Raw genomic sequence first — 14,839 nt, forward strand, 5'->3', positions numbered from 1 at the left:
ATTTTGAATACCACTTTTATTAAAAAAGAAAAAGAAAAAGAGAAACTCACCTTTTTTTTGCACATGGTTTAAGAACACAAAATAACCTATAATTTTGCAACTTATGATACAGATTACGAAAAAAATCATCAACCAAGTAACAGAAAGAATCATCAAATAAGTAAGAATTATAAATCCAAAGAACCTAGAAAGTAGAAAAGAAAAATTTTAAGTTCAAGAAATCGTTAGATATTGTATATATCTAGCCCATTATCTTAGTAAAAATTCAAAGAGCTTCTTCCATGCTCGTCATACACACCACATAAAGTGTTGCCTCCTATACAAATTATCAGAACCAAAATCATCAAAATCTCAAAAAAAAAAAAAAAGCAAAGAGATAGACAGCCAAAAAGAGGGAAGAAAGAAAGAAAAATAAGAAAATATGTATATTCACCCTTGCAAGTTGAAGTTGTTCAATATTGAGAGTTCGAGACTCATTTTCAATAGATGATGTCTTGTCCAAAAAAAACCATTGTTGCTCCCTCCATTCTTGAACACTTTTAATCTATCAATCAAACAATCATTTGAATTGCAACAAAAAGAATAGGATCCAATATGAAACCTTGATTAGGAGAAATGGTAGTATGTATAAACCAAAGTGATGGTGGGCTAGAGTTGAATAAAAATTATGTGTCAAGAATCTAGACCTATTAATATAAAACAAAAAGGCCACTGAATATACACAAAAGATTAATTCAATTTTAACCTGGTTTGAAAATATTTTTAAATATGTTTGAATGCTCATTCAAGTCAAACAAAAGAAAATGACAAACCCATTTTATAATTGTCTTTCTTTATTTCTTTCTTCTATCAGATTGTTAATTTTGAAGTACTAGCAAACAGAAATTGTCAAAAAAAAAAATGGAAATTGTCAAATTGCTTATTTTAGAGAAGTAATGTGACTAATAAGCAAGGCTACACATTACATGTATAGCTTTATACCTTTTAGTTCTACCTAATTTTTAGGATTACTTACTAATTAATGCTACATTAAGAATGTTAATCATGCCTTTTAGTTCTGCCTAATTTTAGGCATTACTTATTGATTAATGCTACATTAAGAATGTTAGATAACTTGATTTTAAGGTCATGTTTATCTGTGCAATTAGGAAAAAACACACACTCACACACATGTCTACCATATCTAACAAAGAAAAAAAATAAACAAACATAACAGCAAAATAACGAGTCTTAGCTACCTAACGCATGGCGTCAGGGCTGAAAAACTAGTCAATATATAATAAAGCAAAGAATCACCTATCTTTGCCAAACATGTCATTGTCCATCATGCATGGGATCCTATCTCTAAACAGAGTTTAATTTATTAGGTCATATTTTGCTTGAAGTATTATCAGAAAGACTAGGGATGTTCCAGACTCCAAAGGAGTGTCGAGCAGATTTGGTAAGCCAGAGGATATTTTAGAAGGAAAAATAAAGAGGAAGAATGAATACGGGACTCTGACAATTTCGATCTATTGTAGGTTTAGTCCTTTGTATATCATGTGGTATATTAAGTAACCTTATTTAGAATAAAATAAGGTTACTTGATATTAAGAAAAAAAAAGTAACTTTATTTGGATTGCCATTTTTATAAAAAAAAAATTTTATGTTGCTTATGAATAAATTTTTCAATCACATTTTATCTTACACACATTACATTACTACAACACATTTTTTTACAAAAATTCTAGAAAATAGCAATTCAAATGGGCTAAGTCATTTGCCGCTTTTGGGAAAAAAAAAAAGGGCTAAGTACTATATGATGTATGCAATACATCATATAGTTCATCCTACGGATTCGTATAATGGTGCATAATTTCTCAATGTTTGCCTTAAAAATCTGCGGTTACTGCCTTATTGGGTCTAATGGACCATCAGAAAATTTCCGAAACACGGGCTTTGTTGCACATATATCAAGGGTAGGGCATTCTTGCAGATATATCAAGGGTTGAGCTTGTTAATTTTGAACCGTTCCAGAAGCACTGTATCCTTGGGCTTGGACAATCTAACAATGTCCAAATCTCAAAGTCCACCAATAATCTTGTACAAATTGATTTGGATAGGAAAGAGGCCCACTGGTAAGAGCCCAATGAATTTCCTACAGAAATCGTGCCGGAAAGAATTAGATGCACGGCACACAAACCGTGCTGGAAAGAATTAGACGCAATTTCATTTCTGACCGTGCTGGAAAGAGATTTCATTCCTGACCTACACCCAATTAAAAGTTCTTTTACTAGTTGGTTATTTATTATTCTTGATGATCAACGACCTTTTTGTCCAAAAACCAATCGGTGGCCCTTTTCTGATGCTATCGTCTTTTTTATATCAGCCATCATATCTTTACAAAAAATCTGGTTTTGTTTCCTACAACATAAAATTAAGGATCTTGGGTACTTGAAATGTAGCATTAACTTTAGTTCGTCAACCGAGGAAATGTTGGATTTGCAGCAATAATGTGAAAATCAAGACTCGAGAGAATAGATATTATCTTAAATTGGCTCGTTGAATTGGGGCTAAGCAAAGATTAGGATTTTAATTTAGGTTCAAAAGAAAAAACTAATGAAATAGCAAGATAACGAGAGTCATCGTGGAGATTACGACCGTCATTTTTATCCCTTTGTGCCATTCAATTGTGTGTAATCCTATATAGAAGAATGTAGTTTTGGTACATTAAAATGCTCGGAAAAGACTGAAAGAGTGACACTTTTAGTCGAAAATCCTCTTGGTGAAAGGTGATTCCTCGTGAGGAAAAATTGAAATTTCAAGAGTTAGAGGCAGTGGTTTCAGTTCTCCTTTGCTCTCTTTCTACTTCTTAAATTTCACTCTCTTATTTAAAAAAAAGAAATAAATATGAGAGAGAGAGAGAGAGGAAAAGGTGATTGCTCTCAAACACTTAATTTCATTCTAAGATAATTTAAATAAGTGCAAAGGTTCTAGTAATTACTTTAGATTTGATAGAGCATCATACTTCACTTTTTAGACAAAAGAGGATATTAATAAGCAGAAGCAGTGCTCCTTCCGTCCCATTGAAAATATTATTCATTTCATTTTGGGATGTTCCAAAACATTTGTCAAGATGAAAAAGTCAAAATATCTTTTAGTTTTTATTTCCAATATAGCCATTCTTTCTAATTATGTTCATATTACCATTAAAATTTAAATTTTAAATTTATAGAGGTAAAATTAGAAAGAAAGGTACAAACATCACAATCAAATTACTGTTTTTAAAAAATTAAATTTTGAAAAAATGACTAAATAATTGGAATGAAGGGAGTAATATTTATCTTAGAAAACTCCTAATAACAGTCCTTAGCAGACTTTAAAAGAATCCCTTGTCATATTTTCAGAAAGAAAAAACAACATAGGACTGTAGCCAGGAAAATTGATGTTCTAGTGCCAATCGAGTTGCACATTGAAATGTCAAAGAGTGAATTGGGGCAAAAATACAGTAATGCGGCAGTTGAATTATTGATTTAATTAGTCCGGAAATGAAATGACACGTACACCCCACTTTTCAGGTGGGAATCGTGCCTTCAATACTACGCATACTTCTTCAATCTTGATTGTACCATATGTCCACTCGATGCAATTTAATTTGTGGCGGCCAACTTCAGTTAACTTTGAATATAGTCTAGTCAATTCTATTTTCATTTAACCAACTCTCTTCTAGAGTTAGTCATCACATTAATTTTGGGACGAAAGGTCAATAGTTTAAATTTTATTTTTTATTAATATATCTTTATATAAGGATTATTCTAAATTCATGCGAATGCGTGATACATCTATCTGATCTGATAGTGATTCAGTTTCGTGATTAGTTTTATTTTCATTTCAAACACGCAAACATTAATGTGAACGTTTTCCTTTCTGATCCTTATTCAAATGTCTGAATTTATTGAGACGTCCTTGGAGTTGCTCAAAATATTAATAACGGTACTTTTCCGGCCCCTTTTTTTTCCTTACATTTATTTTGCTGTACATACATACATAGCTAGGGAAAATAAAAAGAGGAAAAGCATAACAAATTTTTACTCATTTTGTGTTGTTTTGAACTTAATAATAACACAGATTTTAGGAGAAGAATGCTTTAGATAATAAAAGTCTAGGACACCTTGAGGACAGTTTTCAAGTATTATTAGACTGTACGAACAAAGGGAGAGTATTTTCCAGCGTTCTTCTGAAGCGCAATTTTGTTCCCTTTTTGTTTTTATGTCCATATTTTATTGATAAGAGAATAGCAACCGAAGCTATATCTTTTGGAAAATTCCCTAATCCACACTCAATGCCTATATCTCAGAAAACTGTACAAATGTATTATTTAGTTTGGACCAGAGGAATTTGACGAAAGATTTAAAATTTACCCAAATCGTTGTAGTTGTTTAAATTATTTAAGAAGCATTTGAATTTATAATAAACCAATTATCAAAACACATTTTAAACACTATAATACTTTGTGATTCACAAGTTCAAATACATCTTAAATAATCTAAACAATTAGAACGATTTAAGATGATTTAAAATTTTTCATCGAATCTCTCAATCCAAATGAAGCTTAAGAGAATTTGTTGTTTTTTCTCATTATTTGAAAAAAATAGAATTTGTTTAGGGAAAAAAAAGGTGTTCTCGAAATAAAAGAAATCCAATTACAACCTAGATTTCATGCATATAATTATTTCACTGACCAGATTAATTGAACTTCTACTATAGGCGCATTTTTTCTTTGTACTTTTAGTTCTTCCTGGTAACTGAACAACGCTGGTTCAAAACAAAAGCTAAGATAGCTAATTCAGTTCTTGCCAGTCATCTTCCACATGCATTTGAAGTGGTCATAGACTACAAGTATAGAATCATCCAATTATACTGCTACAAATCTTTATGCTAATATTCAAGGTCTGACTGATAAAGTTTTCTCAACCTTTGCCAAGTTAATTCTCAACTGGGAGGAAAGGCTCAGATTCTTTGATAAAGAAAGTGAAATGGGTAGATAATTAAGAGAAATACAAGAAAACATGCGGCCTTAAATGCTACGCTACAGAGTACAAAGGAGCAATCTAGTTAAGAATAATTCGCTGGAATTTTTGTAGCAAAATTAGAAATTGTTTCACGTATAAGATATGGTCCGATTTTAGACACCTTTCTCATGAACAAGTGGGTATATAAGAATTCACATGAATTTCAGATAAACAGTATAAGTAGGATAGATAGAGAATATGAATGTCTGATTTCATGTAATTTATTGTTTATGCTGCTAATTATACAAAATTTTGAAATAAATATATATGTGTGTGTATCCATACATATGTATACATACATATACATATGTACTTATGTAAGTATGGTGGAATTAACCAAATATTAAGATTAAAATATTTTGATAAAAACTCTCAATTATTCTTTGAAGTGAAAATTTCAACTCATTTATGGACACACATATAGCATACCAAAAATTTAAAAAAAAAAAAAAACAAGCATAATAACATGTTATGCTCTGTAAAATAATTCAAGGAAACGAAGTCAATTTTGTGCAAATTTTATTCTATTCTAACATCTAAATAATGATTATATATACAAATTAAAAAAATAAATGAATATTTCATTATGACTTGTATAACAAATAGTGACATCATCATTTTTTCCTAACTATTTTGAGTGGAAAAGTATTCTGATAAATTTTAGAAAAGAGTACCTTTATTCTTGGTGTACCAATATCATTGACATTGATGAATGTTTATATAAAAGTTCCCTACGAATATACTTGTTACAAAAGATAAAAACATATCAAACTAAAAATCCAATTACAAGCTAAAGTCCTATCAAACATGGCACAACAACTAGTAGATTATATGTTGTTGTTAAGATTTAAATCTAAAAATTTAACTAATTTCCAATATATTCCGAGTAAAAATCACTTTCATTTTGGACATTGTTTGGATACCCTAGGTAGGGGGTATTGCCATGACGCCAGCCAAATACAGTACTAGGCTACTAGGTTTCTGCCTCAATGGGTATTGATCCCACCATTCCATGTCCCCTATGTAAACTTTTTTTTTTTTTTTTTTTGTCGACGGAGTGGAGTGTCCGGGTCAAGTCCGTAAAGGCGGCCCGACTAATCCCCACTCCGGCCCGGCCCAGCGCCCCAACCAGACCTAGCACGTTAAATGCACGGCGAACTGATGTTGCTGCGGAGATTCGACCCCAGGACCTAACGGTCCCGAGGAGGAGGCGCCAACCACCAGCCCATTCACGTGGAGGCATGTCCCCTATGTAAACAGCCAGTAGAAAAATGCAACAAGGCATGGGGCCCTGGATGCGACACAACAACAGTGTGCAAAAGAGCAAATTAACATTGGTACTATATATTCACGTTTAAGATGTAATTCGATTTTTAATTGCCAACTTTCTCGTGTATAGAAAATTGTATAACCCTAAAGACCCAAAAATTTATAAACCTTGAAGCTTAGTTTCATGAATCTACCAATTAGATATGATAGGTTTTTACGTAAATCTGATCAAGCTACCAAGCTCAAGTCCACTATATAAAGCATAGGTTGATGCAACACAGGATGCACAATACACACAGCATAACTTGCTCAATATCTAAGTCATGGCTTCTCTTACCATGCCAACTCTCTCCTCCAACCTTGCCTATTCCTTCGCCATAGCTCATTTCATCTCACTTGCAAAATCCACTCACCCAAATCGCAAAACAGGCCCAAAACTTACATGCAATGCCACAAAAGGTGACCAAAACTCCAGTGATCATGACACTGCAGGCTCCAAAAATGGAGAAACTTCTTTACTGAAGCTTGATAGAAGAAATGTGCTACTTGGCATTGGACATTGGAGGAGGGCTCTATGGTGCCTCTACTTTTGGTGGCAATCCATCAGCCTTTGCAGCACCACTATCTCCAACATTCACAGCCTGTCACGATGCCAGTGACCCCGACAACAAAGAAATCGACTATTGTCCACCCTCGGCCACGGCTGCGGATATCACTGATTTTGTTCCTACTGCTCCTTCTGTCATCGCAACTAGACCTGCGGCGCACCTAGTCGACTTATTTGAAAAAGTACAAGAAGGCCATAGAGAAAATGAAGAATCTAAGTTCGGATGATCCACGTAGTTTCACTGCACAAGTAAAGGCGCATTGTGCATATTGGAACGGTGGATACTATCAAAATGGCTATGCAGATTCTAAACTTCTATTGGACGTTCACGGCTCATGGCTTTTCTTTCCCTTTCACAGATGGTACTTGTATTTCTTCGAGAAGATCTGCCAAAACCTGATCAATGACGATACTTTTGCACTTCCCTTTTGGAACTGGGATAACCCGCCTGCGATGTTTCTGCCAGCCATTTTCAAAGACTCCCCATCCCCACTCTATGATAGCAAACGCAACCCCACTCACCTAAATACAGTTATTGATATGTGCTGGGAAGGCACCGATTCAACGGATAATACCATAAAAGTGATAAGAAACCATCTTTGCCACATGTACAGGCAAATGGTTGCTCAGTCCACAACTCCATGCGGTTTTTTCGGAAAAGCGTTTCGTGCTGGTGAAACCTCTGATCCAGGGGATGGTTCAATTGAAACTAGTCCTCATACGAATGTGCGCCGTTGGACTGGCGACCCTAATGAATCTCATGAAGAGGACATGGGCTCCTTCTACTCAGCGGGAAGAGACCCAAGAAAACAATCCAAACGAACCCTAAGAAAACAACCATAGACAGTATTAGGTCTTGTTTGATAACTTAATTCAGCACCTAAATTTAATGGATTCAGATCTTAACATATTCAGACTGTTTGATAACCAAAAATTAAACATCTGAATTAATTAGATGACACTGAATTTTCTAGGCAAAACTTGCTCTCAAAATTAAGTGACAAACTATTCACTTATCACTGAATGTGATATACACTTAAATGTATTAGATTTAGTACTTAACAATTCAATAATTTAATGGATTCAGATTTCAGTTTTCAAATTTCAAATTTTAGATTTCAGTTTTCAAACTTCAATTTTATCAAACGCACACTTAGATAAGCATGTTAAAAATTAAGATTTATTAAGAGAGATTTTGAAGGAGATAGTTGATCCACTGTCATTCCTAATTCTTTTTAGAGGTTCTACACTAGAGGGCCATCTTTGAAAATGAGGGCCTTTTCTTTCTTTTGCCGGTTTAGGGCAAACTTACTTCATCTAGTCAGCTTACAATCTCACAACTAGGTGGAGGGAATACGGGCTGCACGTATATGAGCCCACACAAATCCTAAGCCATCCCCACGATCTGGTTGCCTTGCTAAAGCTAAAGGCCGAATATATAAACATATATTTTTAATGTCCTTACTCCTGGTAAGCATTTCAAAATTCTCTCTGTAATTCCCAAACAACTGGCAAAATTAAATAAATTGAAACTCTAGGAAGCAATGAGGGGTTTGTTAATTGTATATAATCGCAAGCAAGATTATTTTACAAAGCTTTTTAAGATTTCTTCCATCCATCACAAACAAAAAGAAAATTCTATTAGGATTTGTTCACATGTGTAGTAGTCAAGCAAATAATTTGTTTGCTAAAATTGTAAACCCAAGCCCATTGAACAACTGCACAAAGAGCCGTTGGCATGAAGAAGAAGACAATTTCTTGTAGTCATTTTCCATCCAAAATCTTTTCCATCGGCCCGAACGAAGTAAGTCGGCCCTGAACCAGGAAAAGAAAGAAAGGGCCCTCGTTTTCAAAGTCGGCCCTTTCTTTCTTTAATGTGATACTAGTGTTGCTATTCCCACAAAAAGCGGGAGAGAGAGAGAGAGTTAGGAATGATGAATTTAGACCCCCAATTGAAAGTCAATTGTAAAGGTCTATTGAAAGTTTACGAGGACACCAGTTATCGTTGTTGAAATTATTTAGTAAAACATCTTCTCAAAGTTTGTAGTACTTGCGATTGATTACAATATTACACAAACACACAACATTGTACACGTAGTATTTGCAATGCTATTAATGCATTTAAGGTTTAGGAACAAAGGTAATTTCGATACCACCTATGGTCACAACACCTCTTCTGGGGACCAAAGTGACCAAAATGCTGTCAAAATCATCAGCTCCCAATTCCTCCAACACCTCTGAAATCGCAAAACTACGGGAAGTGGTAGATTTCTTGCCATGTCCGTGGGCCAAGGTGCGGAAGCTTCCTAGAGACTTAGCCTTGCACGGATTACACTTACTCGTATCGTCTTCGTTCACAAACACATCGAACACCACAGTTTCTCCTTTATCAAATTCGATTCCCTTAATCTTCAGCACCTCTTCTGCCTCTGATTTCTCTTGTCCACCCCCTGACTTCTTAGGCCGCTCAACCACGAAGCTGATGGGTTTCTCTAATTTTATTGGTAGCACTTCACTAGCCTTAGGTGCGGACACCTTTGTCAGGTTCAGGCCCTTTCTATGCGCTTTTGGCTTACAATCTAACCAAGAAAGTGGCAAGTCAGGATAGGTATATCCAAGCTTGGCCAGGTTTGTGGAATCTTTAACCGTCACTCTAACGGGTCTCGCCGCCTCGTTGAAGAAAATAAAAGAGGAATTTAACCAATCTGGGTCTTTAATATTTTTGCGTTTCAAAACATTGTCATAAATGTACCACATTCTATCAACGTTGGCATGGTGAGCATAGAATATAGGGTCTCGGCCGGCTGCATATAAGACGCCCATGTCCTCGTTGTTAGGCTGGGAAGGGTCGCCAACCCAATCGTGCACATTATTGTGGGGTTCAGTTTCTATGGAACCAGCTCCTGGATCGGGATCACCACCCCCCAACAGTGGCTGTCCGAAGAAAAGCGGAGCCGTGGACGAGTGAGTGATCATTTGAGTGTACATTGTGCAACAATTGTACTGGATTTGAGTCTTGGGGTCGATGCCCGAATCGGTGCCTTTGTAATTGTAAGCTAAATCCACCACTTTAGGAGGCAAGTGTTTTGGGTTGCGCAAGCAATCGCATAAGGAAAATTTGCTGTCGTTAAACATGGGTGGAATTTGCATGCCTGAAGAATCGTCCCATTGCCAAAATGGCAAAGTAAACGTGTCATCATCGAGCAAGTTTTTACAAATTCTTTCAAAGAAATAAAGCAACCATCTGTGCCACGGAAAAAATAGCCATGAGTTATGAACGTCCAATTTTTTGTCTGGAAAGCCTGATTGAGAGTACCCTTCGTCACAATACACGCAATGGACGTTTGCTTGTTGGTAAAAATTACGCTGATCGCTTAGAGAAAGGTTCTTCATTTTTGCAATGGCAGATAAATATTTTTTGACGTAGTCATGGCTGACCGTGTGAGCCGGCATTCTTGTGTAGACTTTGCCAGCCAAAAGATGATTGTTAGATGCTCATATTCTAATGTGCAAAAGTTGCTCGATTATCATGGGAAAGATCAGATCCTACTTTACCTTGTGCACTACCCCTTTGGATGGTACAAGAAATATAAACGTGCAAGTCTCATTGGATTACGTATCCGAGACACAAGGTGGCTTATTCCTAACATGGGATTCCCTAAGTGGCATTTCTTCTAAGGTTTATGCATGATGCCAATTTATCAAAGTAATCAAATATACAATTTGAAATGAAACATGACCTAAGGAACCCTTTATATGCCAGGGTAGGCTTAAAATGATGTGCACTTATCAATCTACAAATGCAATTTATTGGAATTTAAACGTGCAATAACCTATCTAAGAGGGTTGGTTCTAAAAGAGTATCATGCCAGAACTCTTATTTTCTAGTGTTTGTGGATGCAAAAGGCAAGAAAACAAGGAAATGTTAGTTTAACACATAACACGTTGTAGCAATTAAATGATACAAAAAGCAATAGGAAAAATAAGGAAAGAGGGGTGGAATCCCTCCCCTCGTGCCTAATGTTCCTAGTTAGGTAAGGTTGACTCTATCCTAAGGTATTTCTAATATGGATGCATGAGGTTTGACTTACTAATGCATCTAGACTCGATGATGCTTCAGGTTCCCAAGCCTTCAGACCAAAAGGCGAAAGGTCATCAATCCCAGGGCCTTTGGTCGGTGGCTCGAGTGATCCCTTAGGCATCGCTATGGGCGTAGAGCACACCATCCGTCTACCTAAGGAAATCGATCCTAATCCTACAGGGAAGTGTGGGAAACGCCCACGAAAAAGAAAAAAATAGGGTAAAAAGTAATGCATGCACGTATGGAGTGCTTTTCTTTTGAGGGGAGGGATTATAATGCCAACAAATGCGATCGATGGTTCTAAGGTAGCTACGCCCCCCAGGATGCAAGCGCGATACAAGTAAAAAGCAAATAAATAAATAAACCATCCATTCATCACATACACGGTGCACGAGGGGTGATTACGCGCGCGTGAAAATGTAAGAACCCTAAAAAATGAGGAAAAAGGGTAAGAAAAGAAAAATAAAAAGAAGAATGCAATCTAAAACCTCCTAATGTGATATATAAGAAGGTTAGAAAAAGAAAAAGATTGACTAAATCAAATGCTCGGACTCTCAAAATCCCCAGTGGAGTTGCCAAACTGTCGCGCCCCATTTTTAAATGAAAAATAAAATTAACAAGTTTATTCAATGAAAAGTGAATTTTGATTAATTTTTGAATAAAAATGAATTTTTATTTATTAGAGAATAAAGTAAAGAAATATGGGTCTAAATGGGACTTAAAATTGCGACGATTTTGACCCAAAATAGTTTAAAAAGGGTTTTTTAATAAAATAGGAGTCGCCACTTGGTATTGAGTTAAAGTGTACCAAGTCGCCTAAAAATGAATTTTTAAAGAAAAAAATAGAGAAAACCCTTTTTAAACGACTCTAAATCTAAGCAAATCAAAGAAAAGTGTTCGGGAGTCACATTTGAAAAAAGGGAAGGCAAGGATAAAAATCCAAGGCACCCCTTCAATCTAACCAAGGCTAGTTGCGTGATTTAGTCAAAAATTTTCTTATTTTAACCTAAAAATTTATCACATTTGGAAGTTACTATATGGATGCAAAACCTAGACCTAAGAGGGTATCGGGGGGTCAGAATATCTCTTCAAAACTTAATTGGTGCCAATCACATTAATTGTGATGCCCAAGACTGACTTTTTGAAGAGGTCACGAATATGCAAAAATATGAGACTCTAAGAAAAGAAAAGAAAATAATAATATATAAATATACAAATATACATGACCTAAAGGAATGCATCATAACGAGTGCGGGGAACTAAGATTCGTGACTTCAATTTTCCCTTTTATAGAGGGAATACGAGCGTGCTAAGGTTAGAAAGCCAAACTCGTCCATATCCCATATTCGAGGGGTATTTCCTAATCTAAGCAAGCAAGTGTACTAGCCTATCTCTAATTTTTCTTATATGAAATGTAAGTCTAATGTCATGTGCCACACATGGGGTTATATAGAGGGAAATATGGGATAAGGGGTATATATAGGGGAAATGTGACAGTCCCACCTTCCCCTAAGGCGAATCAAAGGGATTAGCGGACTGCCTGCCCAGCTCTCGCCAGGACTAACGAGACAGTTTAATGCGGTCTAAAACGGTTCGGAATATATAAGCGCGCTCAGACAAGCCAAAATCACAAAATAAGAAAACATGAAAATCAGAGTCGACATGAAAACCGAATCTGTCCAAGAACCATCCAAACATCAATCAAACATGTACATCTTGCATTAAGCATTTACAAGCCAAAATAGCATACAAACGGGATCCTACCAGTTTATACATGTACGGTTTGCAAATTACAAGTCAAAAGAGGAAACAGATCAAAATACATTTAGGGTTTCATTCATTGAGGAGCTACACAAAATGTATCTACATCTAGCTCAACTCGGCAACCAACTATCAAAGCCATTCCAAAAGTATTCAAATTCCTGTAAGGAAAACAAAAGGAATAGAGTGAGCTTACGCCCAGTGAGATACTATCACTCAAGCAACCAAGTGCATATAAGCATAAGACTTTTCACCCCAATTCATTCAATAAAGAAGTAAACCAAGATCACACATTAATAAAATTGGTAAAAGGATACAGACGGCTCTCAAGAGCCCCTTTCCTCGCTTGTATACTTGATCGGATCTCATTGACCCTCCGTCAATGTTTAAAGAGTAACCAACCGTAGGATCCACTTTACTTCCATTCCTTCCACCCAACATACCCCTACCGGATCCGAACTCCAAACAGTTTAAAATTGGTAATACTCGAGTATACCGGAATCGAGAGTCTCATACTACAAGATTCCATATAACAGTCCCCATGGCTCGTCGATTTTCACGACCAAGCCCTTGTCGGCTCGATTCAATCAACTACCAATGGGGTTGAGCTCAGTAGTAACAGTAATGGCCGTTGGATACTCGTCCAAACGACACCAAAACCAGTATTTCATGTACCATTTAAGTATCACAGGAAACAGTCATATTGAACATAAATGTGAGAGTGATCAAGTACACTCTCACTTCAATCAATGTCAACGGTGCACATAACATTCAAGGCATCAATTTCAAGTGTAACCAAGCCACATAGTAGCAAACAAGTGAGTAGTACACTCACCAAGCAAGTAAATGATATTTCATACACTGCCGCCCAAAGAGCGTCTTGAACCACCGTCACGCCCTAAAACATCCAAACAAGCACAATGAGACTCGAATACGAGTCATAAACCAAATCCACATACTACCAAAAATAAGGCTCCATTAGAACGTATAAGTACCAAAGTAAGCTAGGGAAAATCCGGAAATGAAAGTTAAGCCCTAAAATCCAAAAACAGTTTTGACGTTGTTTAGCGTATTGGACACAACCGGCACTACGATTATCGGATGGAGGTGTAATATACACTGTTTCTAAGCTAACAGAAAGGGCTACAATGTTGAAGAAGGACACTCAGTCCAGTTTGTAGTGCAACTAAGTCAAAATTGCAATGTACCAACCCAGAACCGCATAAGCAGGTTAGCGAACCGCATTCTGGTTAAATAACCATAATTCAGGCTACCAAAGTCCAATTCAAGTGATTCCAAAGCCATCCGAAAGCTAAGATACCAAGCTATATTTATTAAGAACATCAACAACCAAATCAGTAGTATTCCCGGTCAAACTAACCAATTACAGAAGCGGATTATCAGTTTCGGACAGAAACAGGGCAGCGGGGGTATTTCAGTTTTTTCACATGCTACGTTGCTCCGATTGGCCTGAAATTTTGTAGGCATCTATAAAATATCATTCCCTACAACTTTTATGTTTTAATCCAAGGCTAATTCGGCCTCTAACTAGGTCCAACAGTGCCGGGCAGAATAGTGAGAAATTGGAACCCTAACCTGGAAATTTTGGTTCAAAGCGGAAATTTTCCGCAAATAGCTACAATTTACACACTAAGGGTTCATTCTAAACCATTCCCAACCGTCATCCATGGTCACACAATATTAATCATATGAAAACAGAAAAATCACAAATAAATATAAAACTTCACCAATTCAACCAAAAGTCACAAAATAACACCTAAAATTATCTCTTTAACTCACATAAGGTACAAATGGAACATTATTAGGATCAAAGGGAAGGTTCCTTGGTCACATACCTTGCAAACCCAAGAAAAGACCCAATTTAGCACCTTGCTCCTCCAAACCACTTCACAACCAACCTTAATACCACTAAACTAAGAGATTTTATGGAGTAATTTGAAGATTAATCGGTTGGAATGAAAGATTGAGCAAGATTAGAAGTAAGAAAGTGGAGAGGTTTTTCTTCTTTTCTCTTGAAAGATGGCCAGCCAAGAACTTGCAATTTTGGAT

General features: G+C 36.2%; 2 protein-coding genes across 2 annotated transcripts; one reads left to right on the forward strand and one right to left on the reverse strand.

Moving 5' to 3' along the window:
- The first annotated feature begins 6,857 nt into the window (after window positions 1–6,857).
- LOC113729201 (polyphenol oxidase, chloroplastic-like) lies at window positions 6,858–7,770 on the forward strand. Its single transcript, XM_027253523.1, has 2 exons — window positions 6,858–7,144; window positions 7,287–7,770. The coding sequence occupies exons 1-2, from the start codon at window positions 6,858–6,860 to the stop codon at window positions 7,768–7,770; spliced, it is 771 nt and encodes a 256-aa protein (XP_027109324.1).
- A 1,278-nt stretch (window positions 7,771–9,048) lies between these two features.
- Window positions 9,049–10,380, reverse strand: LOC113729202 (polyphenol oxidase I, chloroplastic-like). Its single transcript, XM_027253524.1, has one exon. The coding sequence runs from the start codon at window positions 10,378–10,380 to the stop codon at window positions 9,049–9,051; it is 1,332 nt and encodes a 443-aa protein (XP_027109325.1).
- Between the last annotated feature and the right edge of the window lie 4,459 nt (window positions 10,381–14,839).

This window comes from Coffea arabica, chromosome 2e (assembly GCF_036785885.1).
Source record: "Coffea arabica cultivar ET-39 chromosome 2e, Coffea Arabica ET-39 HiFi, whole genome shotgun sequence".
Classification (NCBI taxonomy): domain Eukaryota; kingdom Viridiplantae; phylum Streptophyta; class Magnoliopsida; order Gentianales; family Rubiaceae; genus Coffea; species Coffea arabica.

Excerpts from the sequence above, each read along its gene's own strand:
- LOC113729201 (XM_027253523.1), top strand. The coding sequence starts at position 6,858 with ATGTGCTACTTGGCATTGGACATTGGAGGAGGGCTCTATGGTGCCTCT. Across the intron at positions 7,145-7,286 it reads AGAGAAAATGAAGAATCTAA|ATGGTACTTGTATTTCTTCG; the intron begins GTTCGGATGATC and ends TCCCTTTCACAG.
- LOC113729202 (XM_027253524.1), bottom strand. The coding sequence starts at position 10,380 with ATGCCGGCTCACACGGTCAGCCATGACTACGTCAAAAAATATTTATCT.